The sequence below is a fragment of the Cavia porcellus genome, unplaced genomic scaffold, assembly GCF_034190915.1.
Source record: "Cavia porcellus strain 051 isolate PalLab524CR breed Dunkin Hartley unplaced genomic scaffold, mCavPor4.1 scaffold_17, whole genome shotgun sequence".
Lineage (NCBI taxonomy): Eukaryota > Metazoa > Chordata > Mammalia > Rodentia > Caviidae > Cavia > Cavia porcellus.
In genome coordinates, this window is record NW_026947500.1 from 59,965,359 (window position 1) to 59,992,629 (window position 27,271).

General features: G+C 34.5%; 1 protein-coding gene across 1 annotated transcript; it reads left to right on the forward strand.

The window, feature by feature from the left end:
- Positions 1-4,221: 4,221 nt before the first annotated feature.
- LOC100714568 (olfactory receptor 4C45-like) lies at positions 4,222-5,139 on the forward strand. The gene has a single exon (XM_003467818.1). The coding sequence runs from the start codon at positions 4,222-4,224 to the stop codon at positions 5,137-5,139; it is 918 nt and encodes a 305-aa protein (XP_003467866.1).
- The last annotated feature ends 22,132 nt before the right edge of the window (positions 5,140-27,271 follow it).

A 27,271-nucleotide genomic window follows, 5' to 3' on the forward strand; every position in this document is an offset into this window, starting at 1 on the left:
CATATCAGCAAACATCATCAATCAGAGTAGTGATTGAGTCATAAACTGAGTTTGAAGTATTGTCTCCTTTTCAGTGTATTGAGAGTTTGAAAATGGTATCTTTAAATATATTTGTATCTTTAAATATCACCTTGTTCTGGGCTTTTTTTTCACAAGAGGTATTTTAGTACCCACTCAATGTAAAAAGAAAAATCTTAAACACCGATACCCATGCCAACTCACATGAATTTTGAAAATTCACATACAACACTAATGTCACATACTTATTACACTCACTGCACTGAATGAAGTAAGAGACACAGCAGAAGGTCAAGGGTGAGCCAAGGGATTCAATTCTCAGCTCCTCAAAAAAAAAACAAAAAAATAACACGTGGCAAAAGAAAAACATAATCTATTTTTCTAACTATGAAGAAGCTAGACAATCAAATTCTCTAAAAACTATATAATCCAGTGGTTACAAGGGACTGATAAACAGAGCTAACCTACTATGTAACTGTTTACTGAGTAAAGTGCAACAATTTAGGAATGTGGAATATGTCTGTAGATAATGAGAATGGCAACTGTTTTAAAGTGTGATATACTTAATGCCACAAATATTAAATTTGTAAAAATAATGCATATATATTTAATACATGAAACAGTTTTTCAAATAATCAGATTATTTTTGAATGAAGTTGGTAAATATTAATGAATACTGAGAAGACAGTTGAAAGCTTTGCAATGATTCTTTGATCCTGGAATCTGGAGTATGTTCGTTTGTTCAAAATTAAGTTGATAACAATGAAACCATGAAAAGTTGATAACAATGAAAACCAATTTCATGTGAGGTTGAAGCCTGTTTTCATCTCCTCAGAAGCTACAGGAAATAAGACAGTATGTGAGTATTCCTTCCAGAGAGTTTCCATTCTTCATCTGCAGTCATCTTTGCTATGAATGCTTAACTGTGACCTCCTGCATCTCTACCATTAGAAAATTGGGGTCTAATTCTAGCTATCAGTGCTATCTCTGTGGAATATAAAATAAGGATGAATGCCTGTGAATTAATCTTGAAAATAGGCATCTAAGTATTAATCATGAAAGTTTTTTACTATATCTAGGACTTTTAAATTTCCAGTTTTTAGCACCAGAGATTCCTGTCTTCCAAATTAATTTGTTACTAATAAAAACATCACAACCTCCCAAGGGACACATAGCCTTTAATACAGGCAAATTTTCAATTCCTCAGAGAAACCACAGAATTTTTTCAGTTGTATTTTCAGAAACGTTTAGCTTCTGCCTTACAACCACTCCACATTCTAGGCCAGGTTCAATAATGTCAGCATTACCAAGGAAATCATTAAGGATGTTTTCCAAATTGTAGTAATGAAATATTGTTCTAAATTATGGTGTAGAAATAGTTTTAACTGCATTTCACCTATTTCTAAAATTAATAACAATGATGCCTATGATGATCAAGTGGGAGTAAGAGAAAGACCTTGATTGTCACATTGGCAAAAATTTCAGCAGAGCAATTACTAATCCTCTGGGAACCCAAGAGGTAAGCACAAAGCCCTTTGATCCATGGAAGTCTCTTTAAACATCTATCTCTACAGTGCATGAAGAAAAGCTTGCAACCTCTGCAAGAAATGACAGCAGCAGAGTGGCAGACCAAGAAGTGAAGCTTTGAGAAATGCTGCTCCTGGGCTTCAGTGGTTTTCCAGGGAAACAGTTAAAAGGTAACTGAGCTAGGAGTATAAAGAATTATCTCTCCACACTGAATGTGGATTCTTAGGAAGGAAAATTTTGTGTAGAAAATAATGCCCAAAGAATCACATTCTATTATTTTACATATTTTAGAGCTGAATATACTAATTTTTGATATTTGGTAAGTTGATTTTCTTTCCAGTGTTTTTATTTGCACTGAATAGATCTCAAAGACATATATTTTTAGCAAAGAGAGTAAGTAGAAAGTAAATCCCTGAAGTATCAATTTTTTCTAACACAGCTCATATTCTAACTAAATCCAGATTGACAATAAGAATCAGAGGAACTATAAAATGACCAAACTGTAACAGTGTTTGAAAAGGTAACTTCAATGCTCCACCTCTCAATTTAGAGCACCCTCTCAAAGCTGTGCTTCCTGTACCAGAAGAGAAGTGATGACCACATTCAGTCTAAGCACTGAGAAATCCACTAGCAACCAAGCCCAGGTCAGTGGAAACTAAACCTTTTCCCCAAAATTTTGTAGACATTAATCAATCACTTTGCAATGAAGTATTTGTAGTTACATAATTGACCTAAAGTTCAATTCTCTGATTCAAAAATTAATTTGGACTGAAGAACATAAAAATGTTAATAGAAAATCTTTTAGTAACATTTTCAAGACCATTTGAATATGATTAAAGTCATTGTAAAGCATTGCAGTTGATATGAAGATCTCCCCAGGTACAAAACAAATCTATATATTCATGTTTCCAATCACCGGGGCACCATTTCTTGAAAAGAATACTATTTCTCTATTGAATTTCCTCCGCACTTTTGAAAAAACTCATCCAAGGTTGAGTCTATTTCTGGGTTTTCTCATTTTTCTGGACTTCTTCAATGGTCTATGAGTGTTCTCTCACCAATATTACTACACTTACAGTTGTATAATTAAAATCTTCTAATATGAAACAATGAAATGTGTTGTTTTTACAAAATTGTTGTCAATGTTCTTGTCATTTTATCTATTAGATCTGTAGACTAGCTTGTCTATTTATAGAAGAAATTAATGTGTTCTGTGTCATATTTCTTTGAATCTATAGATCAGTTTCTCTAAATGATGGTGACTTGAATTTTTACCTTTTCATGTTTTTTATGTTGTAACTTTGAATGAAGTATTTGTGAATTAAATTCACTATTTATAATTATCCAGATATAAACCATAGATTAAAAGAGGACAACAAAGTTGCTGAGTTATTGTGAAAACCTAAGATAATTTTCCTCACATCCATTAAAGCTGAGAAGTCATGATACTGATATTGGTGTTCAGAAAAATAATTTTGGTGGCAAGTGTGAGACTGTGATTTGATGCCCTGTACCAACGCCCCAGATAAAGAAAAAGAAAATAATTTTTTTGAAAAATTTGTATTCATGTTTTTGACAGGGATTTGGGTTAGAAACAGAAAAGAGAAAGAATAAAAATCGACTTATATTTACATTGAAAAATTAAAGCTTAGATCATTCCAGAAATGGATTAATTGTTATATGTTCAATATTTCCATCAGTTAGCAATGAAAACTATATATTCAATATCTTAATTAACTGAGTTAATTCAAGAGCAGAAATTTTATTATAATAGGTGACCTTATCATTTGTGTCTTGTCATTGGACATAAGGTAATCTTGTGTTTTTTTTTTAATTCTATTTGCAAAATTTAAGCACTAAAATTATCTGATACACAACATATTTCTATATGTGACAAAAGTTCAACTACAAATGAAATTTCTTTTATATAAATGCATGAAAATTATTGGATCTTTGCATTATGTGTATAACCACTTATAAATATGAAAGAAAAACAGCATAGAATAGAGGGTGCTGTTGTGTCATGCATGATACTTATGGCTGTTTCAGGAAATATGTTCAGCAAGCTGTAACACTAATAGTTAATTTGCAGTCACACAGAAAACAACTCCATGTGTAGATCTTTCTTTATCTCTATGTGCATTCATATGATTGGAATAATGAATCACAGAAGATAGCTTATACATTTTGAGCAAGAGTTGTCACATTGCTATACCATACACAGATGATTTTAATTAATGCTGTTTTTGTACTTCCATAAGTGCTCATGAATATAGATATGCATAAGTTCATAATAATAATGATTAATCATCTTTCTATACACATACACAACCTAAATAATGAAAAGAAAATCGCTTTTAAAATTTTTAGAGTAAGAAATTGTGGGCATCAAAATAGCATTGATTCTTAAGAACATTTGCTTAGCTTTAGTAACACTTGTAAGTCACAAGTATTATTCTATTAAAGTGGATTAGGAGAAATCTGTCTCCATTCTTTTCTATAAAGTTTTCTACAAAGAATCAAGGTGAATAAAATATATCTCCATTAATTTCATAAAACAGGGGTACTGAACTAATGAAATATTTTAGTATGAGTTTATAATATCATCATCTCAGGTTACCATGACTTTCTTTCCAGTAGACCATATGCCCAAACTCCATGACAACTGATAAAAAAATGAGGAATGTAACAGAATTCATCCTACTGGGCCTCACTCAAAATCCACAGATGAAGCAACTCTTATGCATTGTGTGTTTCATCACCTATGTGATTACACTAGCAGGAAACATGTTTATCTCCATCATCATCTTCATCAGCCCAGCCTTGGCTTCTCCCATGTACTTCTTCCTATTCTGTCTGTCCATTATAGATGGTTTTTACTCTTGCTGTGTAGCTCCCAAAATGATCCTTGACTTGATCTCTGAAAAGAGCACCATATCCTTCAATGGATGCATGACTCAGCTCTTTGCTGATCACTTTTTTGCTGCAGTGGAAATCATCCTGCTCATTGCCATGGCCTATGACCACTATGTGGCCATCTGTAAGCCCTTGCACTATGTGACCATCATGAGCGTACCTGTGTGTGCTTTCCTGGTGGTGGTCGCAGTGCTCTTAGGAATACTTCATGGGGGGATACAGGTTCTGTTTATTGCCCAGTTACCATTCTGTGGCCCCAACGTCATTGACCACTTCTTGTGTGATTTATTCCCACTCCTGGAGCTGGCTTGCACTGACACCCACACTCTGGGGCCCCTGATTGCTGCCAACAGTGGGTCACTGTGTTTACTCACTTTTTGTATGCTGGCTGTGTCCTATGTCATTATCCTGTGCTCCTTAAGGACATACAGTTCTGAAGGGCGCCACAAAGCCCTGTCCACCTGTGCCTCTCATGTTACAGTTGTTGTCTTATTCTTTGTGCCTTGTTCATATCTTTACCTGAGATCTATGACCTCCTACCCCACTGACAAGGGTGTGGCTGTGTTTGTAACACTAGTAACACCCATGCTGAACCCCTTAATCTACACCCTCCGAAATGAGGAAGTTAAAAAGGTTATGAAGAAACACTGGGGTCAAATAATGAAAAGAGGTACTTAAGAAACCTTGTAATTTGTGTTTAGAAAGAATACTATTAATATTTTATGGGAAATTGTTCAGTGTGTTGACTAAGTAGAATTCGAATGTTTTCCTATCTGCATCCAATTGTTTCTTTGACATATATGAAGAATATAGATTAGGATAGAAAGGAGATTTATCAGCACAGTATTATATTGATCAAAGTATGATAATTAGCACTTTAATGTCTTTATTCATCATGTTTTCATGTTAGGGTTCTTTAAACTTCTCTCTTCTAGTTTTGTTCAAAATATGGAATAAATTAATGTAAATACAGTCACAACAAAGAGAACTCATTTCTCCTAATTTCATTTTGATACTCATCATTGAAACCTCTCCCAATCCTCATTTTCTGCATCATTTCTAGTATTTAATGACCATTATTTTCAGATCAGCTTCTATACGTTTTACTTTAGACAAGGAGAAAGGAAAAGAAGGCTCTGAATACTAAAATTCTTACAGGAAGCTGTAAATCCTGTAAGCAAAATTTGTATCATTGATATGACTGCTAAGATTCACAAATCTGAAGTGCAGAAAAAAATGCAAAGCATGAATGCAATGTAATACTACAAGGTCCAGAAAGAGTCAGATGCTTCAAACTCAGAGAGGAAAAGCTTAGGGTTAAAAAGCCCTTATTACTGAACTAGCTTCAATATTAATTCTCCTTCATCTCTCTATATGACTCTGCATCAGAAAAGGGAATACCATAGCATACTTAGTTAAACTCAGACAGCTATGTTATTTTATTTGAAACTAGGTAGCAGTTGAAAAACATTGTAGAAACTGTTCAGATCTCTACAAGTTTCAAAGTTGTCACCAGTGCATGTTGGATGTTAGGTGTAGCTATTTACATAAGAGCAATATAAGGACACAGCTACTGTTCTTCAGTAGGCATGATGAGGAAAAAAAAAAAAAAGACCCATGATGTTTCATGCAGTATGTGAATTTGAGAACTTTAATGAAATGACTCAGCAGGGGGCCAGGATCCTTGCTTTTTGAATATTCTCATTCTATGCAAGAGGAGGACATGGACATGATGTAAGAGTAACCCAGTGGAATAGCCTGTTTAAAATATAAGGAATAAAAAGAGACTTGCTCTCCCCCTGGCTTTATTTTTGCTATTTTCTGTCACTTTCAAATGTTGCCTTTGATTCGTGACACCCTGTCTTATAGCCAGGTGATTACGGACTGAAACCACCACAAACTGTGAGCTAAATAAATCTTTCTTTCCTTATTTTGTGGGTCTACTGTTGTGTTCCAGCAATGAAATAAAATTAACCAAGCCAGAAGTGGGTACCGGAGTAGTGGGGTCATTGCTGTGATGGTGGTTTGCCATGTGGTTCAAGAAACATTGGGAATGGCTTGTGGGAAGAGTTTGGAAAGGTTCAAAGGTGTCAATTGATAAAGCAGAGCGAGAATTCCTTAGGCTGTTCTGCATAGGACATTCTCACCAGAGTTCAGAAAACCCGAAGTTTGGAAGTAAGACTGCTGATAAAGACCAGGTTGGGAAGGATTCTGCTGGGAAGGATTGCATTGGCTGCTATGTTCCAGATGGTATGTGTCATCATTCAGCAAAAATTTGTCTATATTTCACTCATGTCCAGCATTTTGAGACTAAGATTAACATTGGTGGACTAATTAATGTGGTAGAAGAAATTTCAAGGCAGTAAAATTTTGAGGTGGTGGCGTGGCTATTGCTGGGTTCAACCAGCCATATTTATGTTATGTATCAAGAGCAAGGAACACAAAAGGATTATTTACAACATTGTAAATCTGTCCAGAAAGGAAGCCCTAGTAAACTGTGCACTGCAAAGATACAGCTGAAGAAATCTCAGTTACTGACAAGAAATAGTAAAGAAATAATTTCCTGAAGGCAACAAAAAGCAGCAAGCCTCTACCTATTTAGACTCAAAACTTCAGAAGTGAAAGACTTGCTTTTGAGGAAAAATCCACACAGTGCTGTGCCCCAGCATTGTGCTGGCATAGAAAACTTCTTCCTGAGAATTGGATTCAGAGTGCCCAGAACCATATCTTATAGCCAAGAGATAGAAAATCCTGATTTACTGCTACAGCTAACAGCTGACTTTGGCACATCCATGTGGTGCTTGTTTTAGGCCATTGCAGAATACAAGGCTTATGGGGATACACATGATTTTATTTTGATTTCAAAAGAACTGGGAGACCATGTCGTATGTTTATGAGAGTGCAATGGGTGAAGCTATGAGGGATAAATCAAAGCTGCAGCGAAGATCCCGGAATTTTAGAAAAGTCATGAACTTGAATCACCTAAAAATGCTGCAAGGGGGGAGAAAATCAAACCTAAGAAAGAATCTGTGTAAGCTGTAAGTACCAGAAGTGCCATAGGAGTGCCACACAATTCTTTTGGAGCTCACAAAGTGTCGCAGATCGCTTCAGGTGATATCCATGAAACAACAGGATTGAATGTTTGCCCTGCTGGATTTTGGACATGCTTTAATCCCATTCATTTGTATTCCACTATTTTTGATTGGGTTGGTAATGTTTGTCTTGTGTTTTATTACTATATATCAATTTTTTGCCTTCATAGACTCGTGGTTTACTTAGACGTTTATACATGAATTGCATAAATTTAGTACAAAATAATTGTTTGAATTATTATTTTTCCTATTAATATGTGAAAAACCTGTGTTGTCTGATATAGTTAACCAAGATACCTAGTTTTGAAGCCCAAATTCAATTATTATTGATCCTCATCTTTATCTGAAACCAGCAAACCTCACTGACACAACATGAATGTTTATGAGAATTTATTGTGTTGTAGAAACACAACGTAAGCCTAATTCAATAGCTTCACACATATCTTGCATCGTGGGTTCCTGTACATACAGCCCCAGAATATACTCCTTTTCCTCTGTTCTGCGTTATCAACAGTACATCAGTTGTATCAGGAGAGGGAGGAGCCAGACCTGTAGATGCATGAACCTGAGTCTTAATCCTATTGTCTTTGCTTAATAATGACCCTGAATAAGTACCCCGAAAATGATGAACGTCTGATACTTAGATGTTTAAGGGGTAGATATTTTAGATTCCACATGTAAGGGAGATATTGCAGTTTTTGTATTTAGGTTCCTGGCTTAGTGTTGTGATCATGATGTCTTCTAGGTCCAACTATGATGTGTTAAATGTTGGGATTTCTTTCTTTTTAAGATATTAACTATACATGCAAGAAAATGTAAGAAAAGATTAATATTAAGATTGAATATTCTGCCTTAGAAATCATTGGTTTTGTTTTTCATATTCAATCTGCATGCACATTTATTCCCCAGTTTTACAGGTTTTACAACTTTGATTCTATCTTTGCCCATCCATCGGTCTGGAGGATGTGAACTTACATCCATTAAAATGCAAATGATATATTTGACAAATTATCTGTAATTTTCTATGTTGCAACATATTCAGTGTGTGTGTGCATGTATACATGTGTGTTGGGTACTGAAGCCATGGCTGTGTGTGTGGGCCTTGTTCCCAGCCACAGAACCACACCCTAAGCCCATATCCACTTCAGTACTAAGCAATAATTTGAAATGCAAAGGAAAAGACTTTTTTCTACTCTAGGAAGAATAAGTTTCTAGGAAACACTACATTGGAAGATTATCAAGTTGTTACTTTGTCTTAAAATTTTTGTTTTTACTACAGTGAAAAGTTGCAGAGATTTGGGGACAAGTAAATGTTTACTTCTTTGAGTTTGTCATATTTTAATTCAATCTAGTTATATAATTCAGACCTTAATTTCCACATTTATTCATGTATATATTCATCAATGGCAATGTGGGAGCAGGTGGAGATGTGTGTGAGTACTAAAGCAAAATGATTCCTGCTTTTATTTCTTCAATACTGTTGATTGAATACACAGACTTCATACTGAGATTCACCTCTACCCGTTTTCAATTTGTGTTTTGTGAAAGGTCTTATTAAGTCACTAAATTTCCAAGATTGAGTTAAACTCATGATTCTATGGACTAAGCATCACAAAATGCTGAGATTATAGCCAGGAAAAATTGTGCCTTGCTAGGTTTCTGATTTTATACAATTATGAAAATAAATTCCAGATATAACAAATCCTAAACTCATAAGGGTCTTTTTATTTTAAACAGGATACAACCAAAGAACAAAGGAGATCAGAATAAAACAATGTAAGTGACACAGATTTCAAAGCAAGAGAACAGGCAATCTACAGTAGCTACTATAATGTCTCTTGTTTTCTTCTAAATAGCTGTCTATATCTTCACACACAATGAATTCATACAGAACAAAATACTATAAAAGTGATCAAAACACAACAATGGAGCCATTACAGGCCTTCAAAACCTAAGAATAGGAAAATCAAAAATGGTTACCATAATATCTCTTGTTCACTTCAAAACAGTTGTCCATACATTCATGTATGTTGAAATTAAACAGTACAAAACAGACTAAAACCACTCTAAACAAAGAATAAATACATTACTGAATTTTATAGCATGAGGATATGGAATCAGCAATGGATACCATAATGTCTTTTATTTCAAATTAGATGTTTATTTCATCATATATAATATAATCAATTCTCATAAACTGTTTAGAAGTTCTAGGCATGTATAAGGCAGTGCATGTATACCTATACTTTCTGTATTAGGGAGAAACAAAACAAAACAAAAAAGAAAAAGACAAATAAATCACAATAGCAAAGACCCCAAACAATGATGATATAGGCCCTCAAACAAGATGATAAGAACATACCACAGGTTATTTTACATAGTGATCTTCAAGACTTCTCCAGATCACCAGACACAAACGAGCAAAATTGTTTCACTACCATGAATGTTAACTCTTTTATTCCAAGAACTTATAAAATGTGTAACACAATCACCTGAGCTATCCTGTATGTTTATACAAATTTAAATATATTTTTCTTTCCCTTCCTATTACTTTTTTGCCTTTTTCCTGAAATACTATATTTTTCCCTGTTAATCAGATTATTAACATTTCACAGTATTTATTGAGGATTTTTGTATCTTTTTTAAATTTTTTTTAGTTTTTTTTACTAGGGAGATAATGTGGTATTCACACATGTGAGTTTGATTTTTTTCACTTATGAGTATGTGAGTTTGATTTTTTCACTTATGAGTATGAGTATTTTTACCTATAAAAATCTCAATATGATCTGTGTTTATTGTTGAGTAGTACTCCACTGCATAATAAAAATATCATATGTTTTTATCCATTTCTCAGTGGATGGGCATTTGGGTTATTTACAAGATCTGGCTATTAAAAACTGTGCTGCTTTAAACATGACTGTACATATGTTACTGTGATATGTTTTTTTCACTTATTTGGGAATTTTCCCAAAGGCAAAATAGCTGGGTCAAATGAGATTTCCAATCACAGCTTTTTGAGTAACCTCAACACTGATTTTCATAGTGGTTGCAACAGTCCCCACTCCAGAAGAGTTCCTTTTTCCCCTTAGTCTCTCCAGCATTTGTAGTTGGTTAGTTTTATTTATCTTGGCCATTCTATCTGGAGTGAGATGGGATCTCAGTGGGCATTTCTCTAATGGCCAATGATGCTGAACATTTTTCCATATATCTATTTGGCACTTGTATTTCTTTATCTGAGAACTTTGTATTCATCTCAGATGCTCATTTTTTGATTGAGTCTTTGGATATCAGGTGTCTGATCTTTTAAATAAAATTTTTATATGTTCTAGACAGAAGTCCTTTGAATAAGAGTTGAATAAGATTTTTTTCAAAATTTATGGGTTTACTTTTTACTCTGTGGGAGATTTATTTAGACATGCAAAAATTTTGAATAAGATGATATCTGAGTTATTGACTTTGGGAAGTAATTCAAGTTCAGTTTGATTTTTGTTCATGAATTCTCTACCTATACCCATGTCTTCAAATTTTCTACCCTAATTTGTCTTCCAGCAGATTTAGTGTTTCTATTTTAATATTTAGATCATTGATCCATTTTGACTTGGATCATTGGATCATCCATTGGATCATTGATCCAATTTGGTACCTGGTGATAGGAATAGTTCTATTTTTTGTTTGTTTGTTTGTTTTTGTCATATGAAGAGCCACTTTTTCCAGCACCATATATTAAAGAGAATAGCTTTACTCCAGTGAACATATTTGGCACCTTTGTCAAAGATAACGTGGATGTGTTTGTAGTTGTAGTTGTACTTCTAGTCTATTCCACTGATCTTCAGGTCTGTTTTTATTCCAGTACCATGCTGATTTCACTAAAGTAACTTTGTGGTATAGCTTCAAGTCAAGGGTAATGTTTCCTCCTGCCTCGCTTTTGTTGCTCAGTGTTGCCTTTGCTATTCTAGGTCTTTTTTGTTTCAGATGAATTTTAGGAATGATTTCTCTAAATCTGTGGGATATACTAGTGGTAGTTTGATTGGCATTGCATTAAATCTGTCTAGAACTTTTGGGAGGATGGCTATTTCCACAATATTTGTTTTTCCAATTCCATGAATAAGGAATTTCTTTCCATTTTCTGAGGTTCTCTTCAATTTCTTTTTCAGGGTATTGTAATTTTCCCTGAAAATATTTTTGCTTCTTTTGCTAGATTGATTCCTAAGTATTAAATAATTTGGATGCTATTGTGAAGGATGTGACTTCACATATTTCTCTCTTAGTGAGTTCATTTTTTTTGTATAGGAATGCTATTGATTTTTCAGTGTTGACTTTAAATCTAGTTACATTATTGAATTTATTATACCTAGAATTCTTTCAATGGAATTTTTTGAGTCTTCTATGTAGGGTATCATGTCATCTACAAATAATATAATCTATGTTCTTCATTTCTTATCCTTACCATTTTTATTTCTCTCTCTTTTCTAATTGCTCTAGCTAGTATTTCCAGAACTATATTGAATAGGAGTGGTCACAATGGGCATCTTATCTTGTTTCTGATTTTAGACCAAAGACTTTCATTTTTGGCCATTTAATATGATGCTGGTTGTTGGTTATATCATAGATTTTTTATTATATGAAGGCAAAAAATCATCTATTTTGACTTTCTGTAAGGTTTTTACCACAAATAAGTGTTGTACCTTGTTAAAAGCTTTTTCAGAATCTATAGAAATGATCATGTCGTTCTTATTTTGGGCTCTCTCGTGTTGCATTACATTTATTGATTTGTATATGTTGAACCATCCCTGCATTCCTGGGATGAATCCCACTTGGTTGTGGTGCATAATCTTTTTGACTATTTGCTGCATTCTGTTTGCCAATACATTACTGAGAATTTTTGCATCTATGTTCATTAAGGAGATGGGCCTCTAGTTCTCTTTTTAGTTAGATCTGTTTCTGGTTTTTGCATTAAATTGGTACTTGCTTTGAGAAATTATTTAAGGAGAATTGCTTTCATTTCAATTTCATTGAAGAGTTTGAGGGGTGTTGGCATTAAGTCTTGTTTGAATATCTTTTAGAATTCTGCAATCCATCAGGACCTGAGCTTTTCTTTGTTTTTTAATTATAATTTCAGTTTAAGGAATTAAAATTGGGTTACTCATAGATTTCTTGAAAATCTGTCCATTTCTTCTGTGTTATCAAGCCTATGAGAGTAGAAATATTTGAAATAGGTATTGATGATCTTCTGTATTTCCACAGGGTATATAGAGATATCACCCTTTTCATTCCTTATTGCATGATTTAAATTTTTTTCTTTCCTTTGTTTAGTAGGTTGGCTAGGGGCTTATTAATTTTATTTATTCCTTCAAAGAGCCAACTTTTTAATTCACTGATTTTTGTATTAATTTCTTAGTCTCTATTACATTGATTTCTGATCCAATCTTTATAATTTCCTCCCTTCTTTTGGCTTTGGGCTTCACTTGCTCTGCTTTTTCTAGATGTATGAGGTGTAGCAGCAGGGAGTTAATTTCTGTTCATTCTGTTTTCCTGATGTGGGAATTCACCACAATATATTTTCCTTAGAGGACTGCTTTCATTGTATCCCACAGGTTGTGGTATTTGTGTTTTTACTTGCTTGTAGATATTGTTTAATTTCTTGTGTAAGTTTCTCTGTGACCCACTGATTGTTCAGGAGTTTATGATTCAATGTCTATGCATTTGAGGGGTTGTGAAGTTTCTTTTGTCATTGATTTCTTGTTTCATAGTGCTATGATTGGATAACATACTTGGGATGATTTCAATTCTTTGCACTTAGTTAAGCATGTTCTGTGGGCTAGTATATGGTCTATTTTAGAGAATGTCCCATTTACTGCAGAGAATAATGTATATTCTATTATTGTGTGAAATATTCTGTGTCGGTCCACCAAGTGCATTTGTTCACAAGTGTGAGTCAGTTCTGTTGTGTTTTCTGATTTTCTGTCTAGTTGATCGGTCTCTTTGTGTCAATGGGGTGATAAGTTCTCCCGTTATAATTTTGTTATTGCTCATTTGATTTTCTATTTCTGTTAATATTTGTTTTGTATAGCTGAGTGCTCCTGAATTTGGGATATATATGTTTAAGATTGTTATCTCTTCCTCTTAAAGTTTTCCCTGAAGAAGTATGTAGTGACTTTCCTTATCTCTTTTGATCATATTTGGTTTGAAGTTCACATTGTCTGAATAAAGAATAGCTATCACTGCTTTTTTTTTTTTTTTTTTTTTTTGGTTCCTGTTGAATGAGGTATTATTTTCTATCCTTTGAGTTTCAGTTTACGAGTTTCCTTTAGGGTTACATGCATTTCCTGTATACAGCATATGGCTTTTTTATTGTTTCTTGATCCATTAAGCCAATCTATTTCTTTTAGCTGGTGAATTGAGACCACTTATATTAATGGTTATAACATATAAATTTTGGGGTTTTTTGACATGTTATCTATCTGCTGTTGATTCTTTCCCTTTCCCTCTTGTTTAATTGTTTACCTTGCTGAGTGTTTTTTTACTATATCAATCTAAAGTGTCTTTTAGTATCCTTGCTGAGTTTTGTGTTCATAAAGTTCTTCAGTTGTCTTTGTCCTGGAATTATCTTATTTCTCAATCTAATTTGAAGGGCAGTTATTCAGGGCACATCAATCTGAGTTGGAAGTCATTTTCCTTTAGGAGTTGAAATATCTCACTCCATAGTCTTTTGACTTCATTGTTTGTGTTGAGAAGTCTGCTGTGATTATGATAGACTTTCCTTTATTGGTGAACTCTTTCTTCTCTCCAGCAGCTTTTAATATCCTATTCTTATGTTAGATTTCTGGGATGTTGATTATTATTTGTCTTGGTTAGGTTTTATTTTGGTTACAGCTATGTGTAGCTCTATATGTTTCACTAATCTGTATCTCAGTTTTCATTCTCCTGTTTGGGAAATTTTCTGCTCTTAAATCTGTAAATAGCCTCTTGATAACTATTGTGTCATCACCTTCTTTTCCATTTATACCTATCAATGTTATATTGTTTTACTTTACATTATCTTGCAGCTGTTTAATTGTTATTTTCTGATTCCTTGATATTTTTAAAAGATCTCTCCTTTCCTGTTCACTAACTGCAATGTTGTATTCAAGGTATGAATGTCTATCTCTCTTTCACTGATGCAGTTTTGCCCACTTTTGATGGAATTCTTGACGTCCTGTATATCTCTGAATATGTTTCATGTATTCTGCTGGTTTCTTATATTGTTCATTCAAGGTTTCCATTTTTGCATTTTCCTCTAATTTTTAAGTATGTCTTCTTTAAATGTGTTCAACATTTATTCCATTACATTTATCATGCCTTCATTTACCTGGAGATTATTTCTGATCTGAGTTCTGTTATAATTTTTCAGAGTTGTTTCTTTACTTCTGTTGGTAGTTTCAGATGTATGGCTTACATTTTCTTCTGTGTCCTTGTCTCCTAGGCATGCTAGGGATGAGCTGGATGTTTGAGATTGCATTTGGTCATTTTCCTATATTCCCTTAGGTAAGCTTAAGGTAAGGTCTCAGTTGTTTCTTGGGTTGAGAATATCTATCCCTATTGCAGGGTGTTTCCCCAGGTAAGTGGATGTTCTTAAAGAGACTTTCCCAAGTGGCTCCCAGCTTCTCTGGCCGTACTAGTCTCAAAGCAACACATCAATGATTTCTTATGGGATTTGAAATCACTGCATGTACTTTTCGGCTCATGAAGTAGAAAACCAGCAGCTGTGGACCACTTGGGAGTCACTGAGTGGGTCTCAAATAGGCCTGGAGAGACTTTCTCATGTGTCCTCTGGTGATGTAGTATGCTGAGTGGTGTCTTAGCAGCATCAGAGTGACACACCAAAGCATCCTCATGTGACAGAAATCACTGTGTGCACATTCATCTCATAAGGTGGAACACAAGTGGCTGCAGGCCACTGGAGGGATCACTGAGTGGGACTCACCTAAGCCAAGAACAAACTTCTGGTGTATCCTCCAGTGAGGTGGCATGCTGCATGATTCCTTACCAGTCTTGGAAAGATTCACCAAAGCTTTCCTGTGGGGTGAAATGACTTTTGGCTGATGAGTTGAAGCACAGGCACCCACAAGCCACTTTGGGGTTGTTGGACAAGGCCAAAATAGGCCCAGAAGGAACTTCCATTGGATTCTCTGGTGGGGTGGACTGCTGGATGGGGCCTTAGAGTCTCAGAGCGATGCACCAAAGCTTCTGCAGTTGGACAAAAATCACTGTGTGCACTTTTGGGTTTATCACCTAAGAAAATTACTTGAAGGCATTTATTAAAAATAAAAAGCCCCAAATACTTGATTAAATATAGGTCTTTATTTGAAGAAACTCATAAAAATGTGCACATTTAATCATGCATAGCAGTACTCATTGAAGAAAAAAAATTGTCATAAAATAAAGCAAACAGAGAATGTTTCAATAAAATATAATGATGGATTTCAAATATAGATGAATACTTTGGATTTTGATATATCAATAAAGAAAAGTCTGGAAAAAATGGAAAATGGAAAGGTAAGCTGAAGAATGACACATCTAATATGATGAAAATAAAAAAGAAATCACTAAACGTCAATATAATTTTATAATAAATGTGTGTGATTCAGGAGATATTTGTGTATGTTAACAATATTGAAATAATACTATTAAATTCAAGATAGTGCATTTTTTGGTAGGCAGAATTGAATAGCCAATAAATATTTAATTTCAATTTTTATCTTCTAATTTGAAAAGAAATACATTCATAAAAGAAAGTTTATTTAAAATAAAAAATAAACTTAAAATTATGTCACATTTAGACTAGTATCATATTGGTGCTTAGAAAATGATATTTTATTTCTCTCTTTTACAGTAAAGGGATTCCGGCGATGCTTTTCTCTTGGTCCCATGAACTCCCTGTGTCTCTACATAATTAAAACCATTGTGCTCATCATGCCTCAGCCTCTGATACCATGCTACTTTTTCCGTGGCTCCCATATCTCCTCCCAACAAATTACCTGGGGTCTCTTTGCTTCTTAATTACTCCTTTTTTACTATACATTCAACTTCTTCTGTAACATTAATCAAGCCTTTGCTACTCTAATAGGTAGATACCAACCTTTGAGAGATATTACTGCTTTGTTCATTTTATTTGAATTTCTAATAAAACAAACATTTCCAGTGCTTACTTTCCTTGTCCGAAAGGACTTTTTATTCTTTAGTCTGTGCCCTAGTCAAAGAATAGTAGTTGACTGGTTATTGGAGACTCATAAATGGTTCTTATACAGCCAAGGAAAAAGAAAAAAAATATAATGCAAACTTCCAAAGTTGAAGTACTGTGAACAAAATACTGCAGAAAGGAAAATGCAGCATTTATATTTCAGTTGCATAGAAACAGTTTTTCACATGTCTTTCATGAAGATATAAGGGATATGATAATGCAGAGATACTTATATCAAGTGTATCTGACAATTTTTCTCCTACCTTTATCAGAGGAAAGTTCTATTCTGCAAGCCACAGGATGCTCTTTCAGACACACACTGATGCAGGTAGGGAAAGGAATATTTAGTTTCTACAAGATGTCCTGTTCCCTGAGAACCAAAGCCCTCTTGAGCTTATAAATCACTGACAAGTCCACCTTTCTTTTTCAAACTCAGTTTTTATATACAAAGACAGCATTCATTATTGTCTTAATCTGTTTATTTACGCATCTCATAATAATTACATACAGTTTACAATATTAATCATGTTTATCCACTTTCTACTCTTTCTTTTCTTTCCCTTTTCAAGATCCCATCTCCCTTTGCTTGATTCCTTCCATGAATGTTAAGTGAGATAAATCAGACATAGATGTTGAGCAATTATACGGTTTGTGTTGATGTGACACCAAAAAGAGATAAAGGCAATGGAGCAGAATCCCTACCATGGGAAAACTTTGAATTCCGCTGTACTCAGATATCACAGAGTGACTCCCACTACCTCGATAGTCTGTAACTGCAGAGACATTCATGATATTTTAATCCTGGAATAGGGAGTCATTAATGAGTCCATCCTTAGTTTTTGGAAACCTGGACACTGGCCCTATTAAATATCCTTCATAAGATGATCTCATTATTGTAATCTTGCTAACAAAAATGGATGTCATTTATAACGTTTCAGGCAAGAAATGAGATCTTGTCTTGGTTCTTTTCACCCATTTCTAGAACAAAATATTCAACCCCCCAAATAAAGGAAGCAAAATTTTATTTAGCTCACATTTTGAGGAGATTTCAGTTCATAATCAGTTGGCTTTAAGACAGGACGGCATGGCAGAGGGGCCACTTAAGGTGGCAAATGACAGAAAAACAGCAAGAGCAAAATAGGGCAAAATGAAGCCATCTATCCTTCCTTATATTTTAAGGAGATTACCCACCTGGAATACAGGTAATGCTTACAACCTCTTCGTGCCCTCCTCTTGCACAATTTGAGTATATTTACAAAATAAGAACTGTAGCTACCTTCTCAGTCAAATCGTTATGCTTCTAAACTTCTCAAGTTGACAAAAATATATCAAGTATTACAATCCACCTCTTTTTAATGTGGAAATAAGACACATTTCTTTAAACCAGTCTCCAGATATATGCTTTTCATATATTTTCAGAATCTGAACATTGCAAATATTAACACAGGTTGAACAATCATTAAAAAAACAGTAGTAAGTCTGTCAACATTGTATTACATTAGAATGATAGCATTTCTCCCATAAACCCCAAGGACTCATGCACATAGCTTTATACAAAATGCATTTAGTCCAACTGTGATGCTTGCCAAAATCTTAACACATACAGCTTTGCTGAAAAGTCCAACTCACAAATTTCAGATCTCTTTACAAATGACAGCAAACACTTCCAATGTAGAATGGCACAAAATAAACATTTTCATTCCAAAAGTTACAAATTTGTGAATGTAGAGGATTGGGACCAAACAATCTAAAAGCTAGCAGGAAAAGCATCAAATACTGTAATTCCACTTCCAGAATTTGATACAATCTGTGGAATTTCTGAGCTCCAAAGGGTGTGAGTGACTTTGTCCCTATAGTGATTCCTCTGTGTGTAGCTCCATGACTTCTCTGTTCTGTTTTTTTCACTCCTTGAAGATTTCCTTAGATTATCCATTCCCTTGGCACTTCCAAAATTCTGGGGTCTCCACCGCACCTATGATACATTTTCATCGCTTGAGACATTGCCCTCTCCCTGCCTGGCCTACCAAGCCTTAAGAAGTCAGAGTAGAATTTTTCTTAATCTTGAAATTCTTGTATTATTAATAAACCTAATATCAGTGCCACATGGATGATTATAGAGTCTGCTTCATCCTGAAGAAGTAGCCAGTCTTTTCTCTCTTAGCTGTAGGAATTGATTGGCTGGATTGCTGAGCACTCTGAATTCAGTTGTGAGAAACAAATTTTCTATGTTGGTATGATTATGGAAAGTGGGGTTCTGTAGCTTCCTTTTTTTAGTGTTGCAGTTTTGAGGCTGTGAAGTGGAAAGATCTGCTGTTTTTGTTTGTTTGTTTGTTTGTTTGTTTTTGTCATGCCTCTAGTCTATCTTTTTATTTTCCTGTTCTTATCCAGAAAATGAGATTTCCTCAGTTCTATCAGAGCAGCGCACAACCTTACTAGGACTTCCTTCCTGTCCAATTTCATAATGTTTTAAATCATCCTGTTGGATTCTTTGCTCTTGATTCACAATATAAATCTTGCTCAAAGACCCCAATAATAGCTCTGTCACCACCTTAACATTCAACTGCCTTGTAATTTCCTCTACCACATTAATTAGTCCACCACCTGTAAACTTCGTCTCATGCAAAAATTATGGACATGAACAGATTATAAGACAAATTTTTGCTGAATTAGAACACATATCTAGAATCCAGCAACCAATGCAATCCTTCCCAGCAGAAACCTCCTTAACCTGGTTTATACCAGCAGTCTTTCTAAATGTCTTCTTTTTTTTCTAAGCTCTGATCAGAATCTTCCATACAGAACATCCTAAGGCATTCCAGCTCTACTCTTCCTGTGACATTTTTGAAGCTTTGCAAACTCTTACTACAAGCCATTCCCAAAGCCTCTTGAACCACTTGATTAGGTATGATCACAGCAATGACCCCACTACTCTGATACCAACTTCTGTCTTGGTTAATTTTCTCTCATTCTTTGGACAAAATACATGAACTCCAAAATAGAGGAAAGAAATGTTTAAATAGTGCACATTTACTGAAGGTTTCCATTCATAATCTCCTGGGTCTTGGCTCTTCTTTGTAGGAAAAGATTTAATTATGTTTTCAATTTCACTAACAGAAATTGGGGTTTTCAGCAGTTTTGCATCTTCATGACGTAGCTTTGGTACTATGTATGCTTCTAGGAATCTGTTTATTTGCTTTGTGTTATCAAACCTTTGAGAGTAGAGGTTTTTTGAAATAGGTGTTGATGATCTTTATTTTTATAGGGTCTGTAGTGATTTCGCCTCTTTCATTCCTTCTTGCATGAATTTGAGCTTTTTCTTCTCTTTTCAAAATAAGGTTAGCTATGAGCTTGTCGATTTTATTTATTCTTTCAAAGAACTGCAGAATTCTACAAGAAATACAAAGATGACCTATTGCCAACACTCCTCAAACTCTTCAATGAAATTGAAAGGGAAGCAATCCATCATAAATCATTCCTAGAAGCAATTAGTCTAGTACCAAAACCTGAGAAGGACCCAACTGAAAAAGAGACCTACAGACCAGTCTCCCTAATGAACACAGATGCAAATATCCTCAAAAAATATTGGCAAATAGGATGTAGCAAATCATCAAGAAGATCATACACCATGACCAAGTGTGATTCATCCCAGACATGCAGGGATGGTTCAATATATGTAAATCAATAAATGGAATACACCATATCAATAGAGCCAAAAGTAAGAATCACATGGTCATTTCTATAGATGTAGAAAAAGCCTTTGATAAGGTCCAACATTAATTTGTGATAAGAACCTTGCAGAAAATTGGATTAGATGGTCTTTACCTCAATATAATAAAGGCTATCTATGACAAAGCAACAGCCAATATCATACTAAATGGCCAAAAATTGAAGGCCGTTACTTTAAAATCAGGCACAAGACAAAGATGTCCCTTATCACTGCTCCTATTCAATAAAATACTGGAAATACTAGCCAGAGAAATTAGACAAGAGAGAGAAATAAGGTGTAAAGATAGGAAAAGAAGAAGTTAAATTATCATTATTTGCAGATGACATGATACTCTATATAGAAGATCACCAAAACTCCACTGAAAAACTCCTAGATATCATAAATAAATTCAGTAATGTAGCTGGATATAAAATCAATACTCAAAAATCAATAGCATCCCTAACAACAAAATCACAGAGAGAGAAATAAGAGAAGCCACATACTTTGTGCAAGCAACCAAAAAAATTAAATATTTAGGAATTACTCTCGTGAAAGAAGTGAAAGACCTATGCAGGGAAAATTATAATACATTGAAAAATGAAATTGAAGATGATCTCAGGAAATGGAAAGACATCTCTTGTTCATGGATAGGAAGAATAAGTATTGTGAAAATGGCCATTCTCCCAAAACTGTTATATAGATTCAATGCAATCTCGATAAAAATACCATCAACATACCTCATAGAACTCAAGAAATCACTCCTAAAATTCATCTGGAGCGAGAAGAGACCTAGAATAGCAAGGACAGTTCTAAGCAGAAAAGGCAAGACAGGAGGCATCACAATCCCTGACTTGAAGTTATACTACAAAGCAAATGTAGTAAAATCAACATGGTACTAGAACCAAAACTGAGCTGAAGATCAGTGAAATAAATTAGAAGATACAACGACAACTACAAACACACTCAACCACCTTGTCTTTGATAAAGGGGCCACAAACATGTTCACTCGAAGAACAACAGTCTCTTTAATAAATGGTGTTGGAAAAACTGGCTCTCCATATGCCGAAAACTTAAACTAGACCCATGCCTATCACCATATACTCAAATAAAAGCTAAATGAATCCAAGATCTAAATATTAAAACAGAAACACTAAATCTATTGGAAGACAAATTGGGTAAAAACTTTGAAGATATAGGAGGAGGTAGAGAATTCATGAACAAGACTCAAACTTCATGGGAAATACTTCCCAGAGTCAATAATTGGGATCACCTCTTATTAAAAAAGTTTCTGCACATCAAAATAAATCTCCAGCATAGTGAAAAGAAAACCCACAAACTGGGAAAAAAATCTTAGTGAACTGCTCCTCAGACAAAGGACTTCTGTCTAAAAGATATAAAGAATTTAAAAAAAATCAGACCCCCAAAATTCAAAGGCCCAATCCAAAAATGAGCAAAATAAACAATTTTCAGATGAAGAATTACAAATGGAAAATAAACATATGAAAAAAATCTTCATCATCATTAATCATTAGAGAAATGCAAATTAAAACCACACTGAGATTTCATCTCAATCCTGAAAGAATGGCCAAGATCAAGAAAATCACCAACAACAAATGCTGGATAGGCTGTGGGGAAAAAGGAACTTTCCTGCACTTTTGATGGGAGTATAGACTAGTGCAACCATTTTGGAGGTCAGTTTGGGGATTTCTCAGCAAGCTGGGACTGGAAGTCCCATTTGACCCAGCTATTCCACTTCTAGGCATATTTCCAGAAGAACTGAATGCATCATACCACAGTGATATGTGGTGCACCCATGTTTATAATTGCACAGTTTGTAATAACTTGATCTTGGAAACAACCTATGTGTCCATCAACTGAGGAATGGATAAAAAGTTGTATTATTTTTATACAATGGAGTAGTACTCAGCTATAAAGAATGATCGCATTGAGATATTTATAAATAAATGGATTCAGATTGAGACCATATTCATAAGTGAAATAAATCAAACTCTCATGTATAAATACCCAATAGTTTCTCTAGTGTAAAAAATGATAAGAATACATAAAAGTATGTGGTAATCATGATTCCCAATCATGTTGTTTTTAAGCCGTATAATGTTTTTACTCATTAATTGCAATGGTTTTAACCTGGGTTGTTCAATTTTAATATCTTTGATAGTACGAATAGCTATTTTGAAGAAAACAAAACAACATAAAAGCTAGTGCTAATTCAATATCAGCTTGTTTTGAAGTCCCATCAAGCTATTGTACATCTGTTTCCACTGGTTTTAACATGTTGTATCTTATTATATTTTACTATATGCGATAGTATAAACAAAATTTTTTATAGGCAAAGAGACAATATAGAAACCATTGTACTTTTTCTGTTAGCTGGTTCTAAATACCCTGTAATCCTTTCATTCTCTTGAATGGCTTCACACTGTCTTTATATGCTTGATGCTATAGCATACGAAGTTATACTCAAATAATTCAAGGAAAGAGGCACTATGGTGACTACTATTATGTTATATTATCTGTTGGTGAAACACAGTGATGCTTAAATTGTTTGGTTCTGACCTGTGTTGTTCTGTTACAGTGTCCTCTTTTTCTCAATCTCCCCTCTTTTTTTAAAAATTAATCTATTTTTTCTTATTTTTTCAATTAAGGGAAAACTAAACTAAAAATACTGGGATATAGTATAGTAACTTTTTTGTTTCCTATTAACCTGATTTGAACCCCAGTATTGCTCTCCCTTCTTGTTCTGTCTGATTTTACTATATTCTATTTTTTTTTTGGTAGTATCAAGTTTGAGGGTATAGGCAACCACTTTGAAGGCAATAACATTTACTATGATCCCATTATGGTTTGACTATTATCTTCTTTTGAAGTCTTGTAAGGTCTCCAATGTAGGTTTTATTGGTCTTATTCTGTACTGTTTTGGTCAATTCTATTATAACTGATGATATAAGCAACTCTTTTTAAAAATAGCAGGAGGCACAATGGTAACCATTTTTGATTAACTGGTATTCTATTTTTGCATCATGTACTATGCCCATCCTTGTGTTCTAACTGTCTCTGTTCTGTTTAGTCACGTTAGGTTTTATTCTCTTCAAAGAAAGTAATAAGAACTGTGGGAATAATAAAACCCAAAAAGTGTAATTATTATTGTAAGAAAGAGAGGAAAGGAAGGTGGTCTAAGGGCTATAACTGCATGTATGTTTGAGTGTGTAGGATGGAAAGCCATATTACTGAGCTTTGTTGGATCATTGAATGGAACTGTCTGCAATCTCAGTGTAAAAATGTCCACTTTATATGCTTTAATTTTATAATTTGAACAACTGTTTCAAAGATGACAATATGTAACCTATTAACTCGTGATTTTTTACTGTATATTGTTTTCTTGAAATTCTGTATTACTTGTGCCCTTTTACTGCTTTGTTTTTATTTACTTTCTTTTTTCTCTTTAATAAAAAGGCCCATCAAACTTGCTCAGCAGTATTAATTCTTTTTTTAATCAACACATTTTACCATATCTACTGGTGGATTATGTATAAGTTGCTGTATCTTTTCAAACTTTCCTTCGCTAGAGTCTATTTTCTATTATTCACTTTAACACTGATTCCCACTCAAGCTTAACTAAGATGTTTTAGAATTACATTTTTCCTCTGAAATATTCTTTCCTTCCTACACTTTATCCACTTCTGCTTCATAATTGCATTAATAAATTTTTCCGAGCTGAGACCCACAAACTGAAGAAGAGGATTCATTCCAAGTTCACTTGGCTTCAAGATAGAAACATAATGACAAAACAAAATCCTTTATTACATGGCAGCTAGGGAACAGTGACAGAGATAAAGGAGAAAGGAATGATACATGAACCCTAAGGACACATCTGTATGAGCAGTCCAGCCAAACTCAGAAATGTGCACTGCTTAACACCCATGCAGAAGAGAAGTTATGTTTCTTAATAAAAAGTACTGGTGATATCAATGAATCACAAAGTGATAAAAGGTACACCTTATGGATAGTTCAAAACCAGCCAAATATTTTAGGAATGCCTTTTTTATAAATGCAAGCTATGGAAGTATGAAATATCACTGAAGATTAAGCATAAATTTCTAGACCCAATCCTATGCATTGCAATTCACTGATAGAGTTTTAGATTTATAAACAGAACAGAAGCACCTACTGTCTGATTTGAGCACCCAAGGATACCTCCCATAGTTCAGTCATCTCTCTCACTCAAGGCTCATAATCATTTCTCATTTTTGTCTACAGAATGCCAGATGTTGATGCAATGTCTCTGTATTTTTTTTAGTATTCTTCATTTCTATTTTAACTTATTACCCATGTTGCTGCAAGTGTTATCAATTTTTCCTCAATATGACAAAATCCTAACATAACGGACTTAAAAAAGAAAATTAAATTTGCTCAGTTTCATTCAGTACTCTGATGGCTCTATTATTTTAAGCCTTGGAAAATGGAGAAACACTGTGGTAGAAGGGGATAACAGAAAAAATTGCTTCACCTCATGGCAACTGGGAAGTCAGGAACTGGGATAAAGAATGACAGAGACATACCCTGCTAAGGAACATTCCCAGGAACCTACTTCCTGCAAAGGCGCCACCTAATTTTTCTTGATCTTAACATGATCCCATAAAATTATATTCACTTTAATGGCTTAATCCACTGATGAATTAAAACCTGCATTATTCAATCACACTCCAAATATCCATCAGCTAGGGTGCATTCAATATAATGAGAGTTAGGAGCAGTTATTTAGACTGTACCATGACATTCTATCCATCAGCCTCCCAAAAAAGATTGATATCCATTGTATTACACTAAATGAATTTAGTCCATCTCTAAAACCTGTCTCAAAAATCTTCACTTTCCATAACTGCTCTCTGAGATTTCAAGCCAGAAGGAGAAACACAAGCAGAGCAGCACTCTATCAGCTTCCTGCTCTACCAACACCCAATTTCAAACAAACAAACAAAAAACAAAATACCCAGCAGCACGGTGTATAGCTCAATACTAAGATCATGGGTTCAAATCCCACTCCTACGAAGAATAGGCAAAAGAGACAAGTATGAAGCCTGTACTGAGACTCCAAACAGTTGTTTGTGGTGAATGAGTGTAAAATACAAAATGACATTTCTACATCCTCAACATATAATGGCACAGGGTATTCATTCTGATACCAGATATCCAGAAGGGTGAAATGTGAGAATAAAGCCAAAAGGGAGACCCAGAATGATGAACATTAAATTCTGTATCTCTGTGTCCAATATCCATGGCACGCAGTGGCAGAATGTGAGTTGTAGTTGGTTCAGAAGCTCCACTCAGATGTCCTTAGTGTTTAATGGTCTCATGACTTCTCTGATGGAATAGACCCACTCATTGCATGTGACTTTCCTTGGAAGACATTCTTCACTCCTGGAATCTTTATCTTCCTGGTGTCTATATTGTATCTTCAGTATTCTTCCCAAAGCTTGTGATAGGCAAGTTCCTGAGATCCCCTTGCCCTTTGATTCAGTGTGAATACTGTACTTGGTTTCTTTTAATGCCTCTAATACATTCTTTGGCCAATAATTTACACATATTCCTTTTCTCTCAATATTTTTAATTCTCTTTAATATTTTCATAACTGGCATGTTTGTTTTTGCTCCTCATTTCGCATATACCCCTGGATCCGAGAAGCAAACAAAAGCAATATTACATCCTTAATATATCCGTGACTTAATATTTTCCACCTTTAAAGATTGATTAGTCTGTTACCCTCAAACTCAGCTTCCCACAACTTCACAATATGAAGAAAATGGAGAGAACTCCTGTCCTATAAATGCACATGTTTGAAAAACAATAGTGAAGAATCAACAGCAACTGCATCAAGAAAATAGGAGACTTTAGGTAGAAAATTCCATGTCACTTTCAGAAACAATAAGAGAACAGAAGGTAACCACAGAAGAGAGAGGAAACTCACATTGATAGGAGGACTACACAGTACAAGATTCACTCTAGAAAGGAGAACCATTGCAAGATTTTAAGGAAAATGATTGTTTTTACCTTATTATTTAATTTAAAATAAGTTCTCTATTGTTTTTAGGTATCCATGAAGCTTTCTTTTTAATTTTCACTTTTTATTTCAGCTTATGTTCCTACAAAATCAGTAACTAGCTACCTGAATTAGTTAATTTTTTAAGCCCTAGGAAAAAAAACACATGGCATTTGTAATTTGAAGCAGGAGAAGTTTATCTGGGCTTGTGTTTTTATACCATTTGCTCTATGCATGGTTGCCTGGCTCCATGGTACACAGGTCTTTGTGCAGATGTTACTCATCTTATTGTAACCAGAAAACAGAAAGAGACAAACAAGAACAGCTATGCACACTCCTTTACTTCACTTCTGGTGACCACCTGCTTCAACTAGGTCCTGCTCCCACAGCACATTAAACTTTGAATTCATCAGTGGACACTGAACAAGGACAGTGCCCATGATCCATTCACTTCTCAAAGCCACACCTCTGAACATATCAGCATTGTGGGTGATGTTTAAAGTCCAAACATACAGTACTAGTTAGAGTTTATAAGAGGTGAAAACATTGGAATGAATTTGACTATGCTTAAGCAAACTCAACTCAGAAATTAGAACGCAACACTAAAGTAGCATCTATTGTTTGTAGAACTCCAAAAGATGGTCTTCACTACACTGATTAGAACTCAGATTTCTGAGAACATGTCAGAATTATTCTTTTTCAGGATATTTCTCTGTTTATTCCTCTTAAGAATA

What these genes read in the sequence shown, in the direction of transcription:
- LOC100714568 (XM_003467818.1), top strand. Translation starts at nt 4,222, where the DNA reads ATGAGGAATGTAACAGAATTCATCCTACTGGGCCTCACTCAAAATCCA.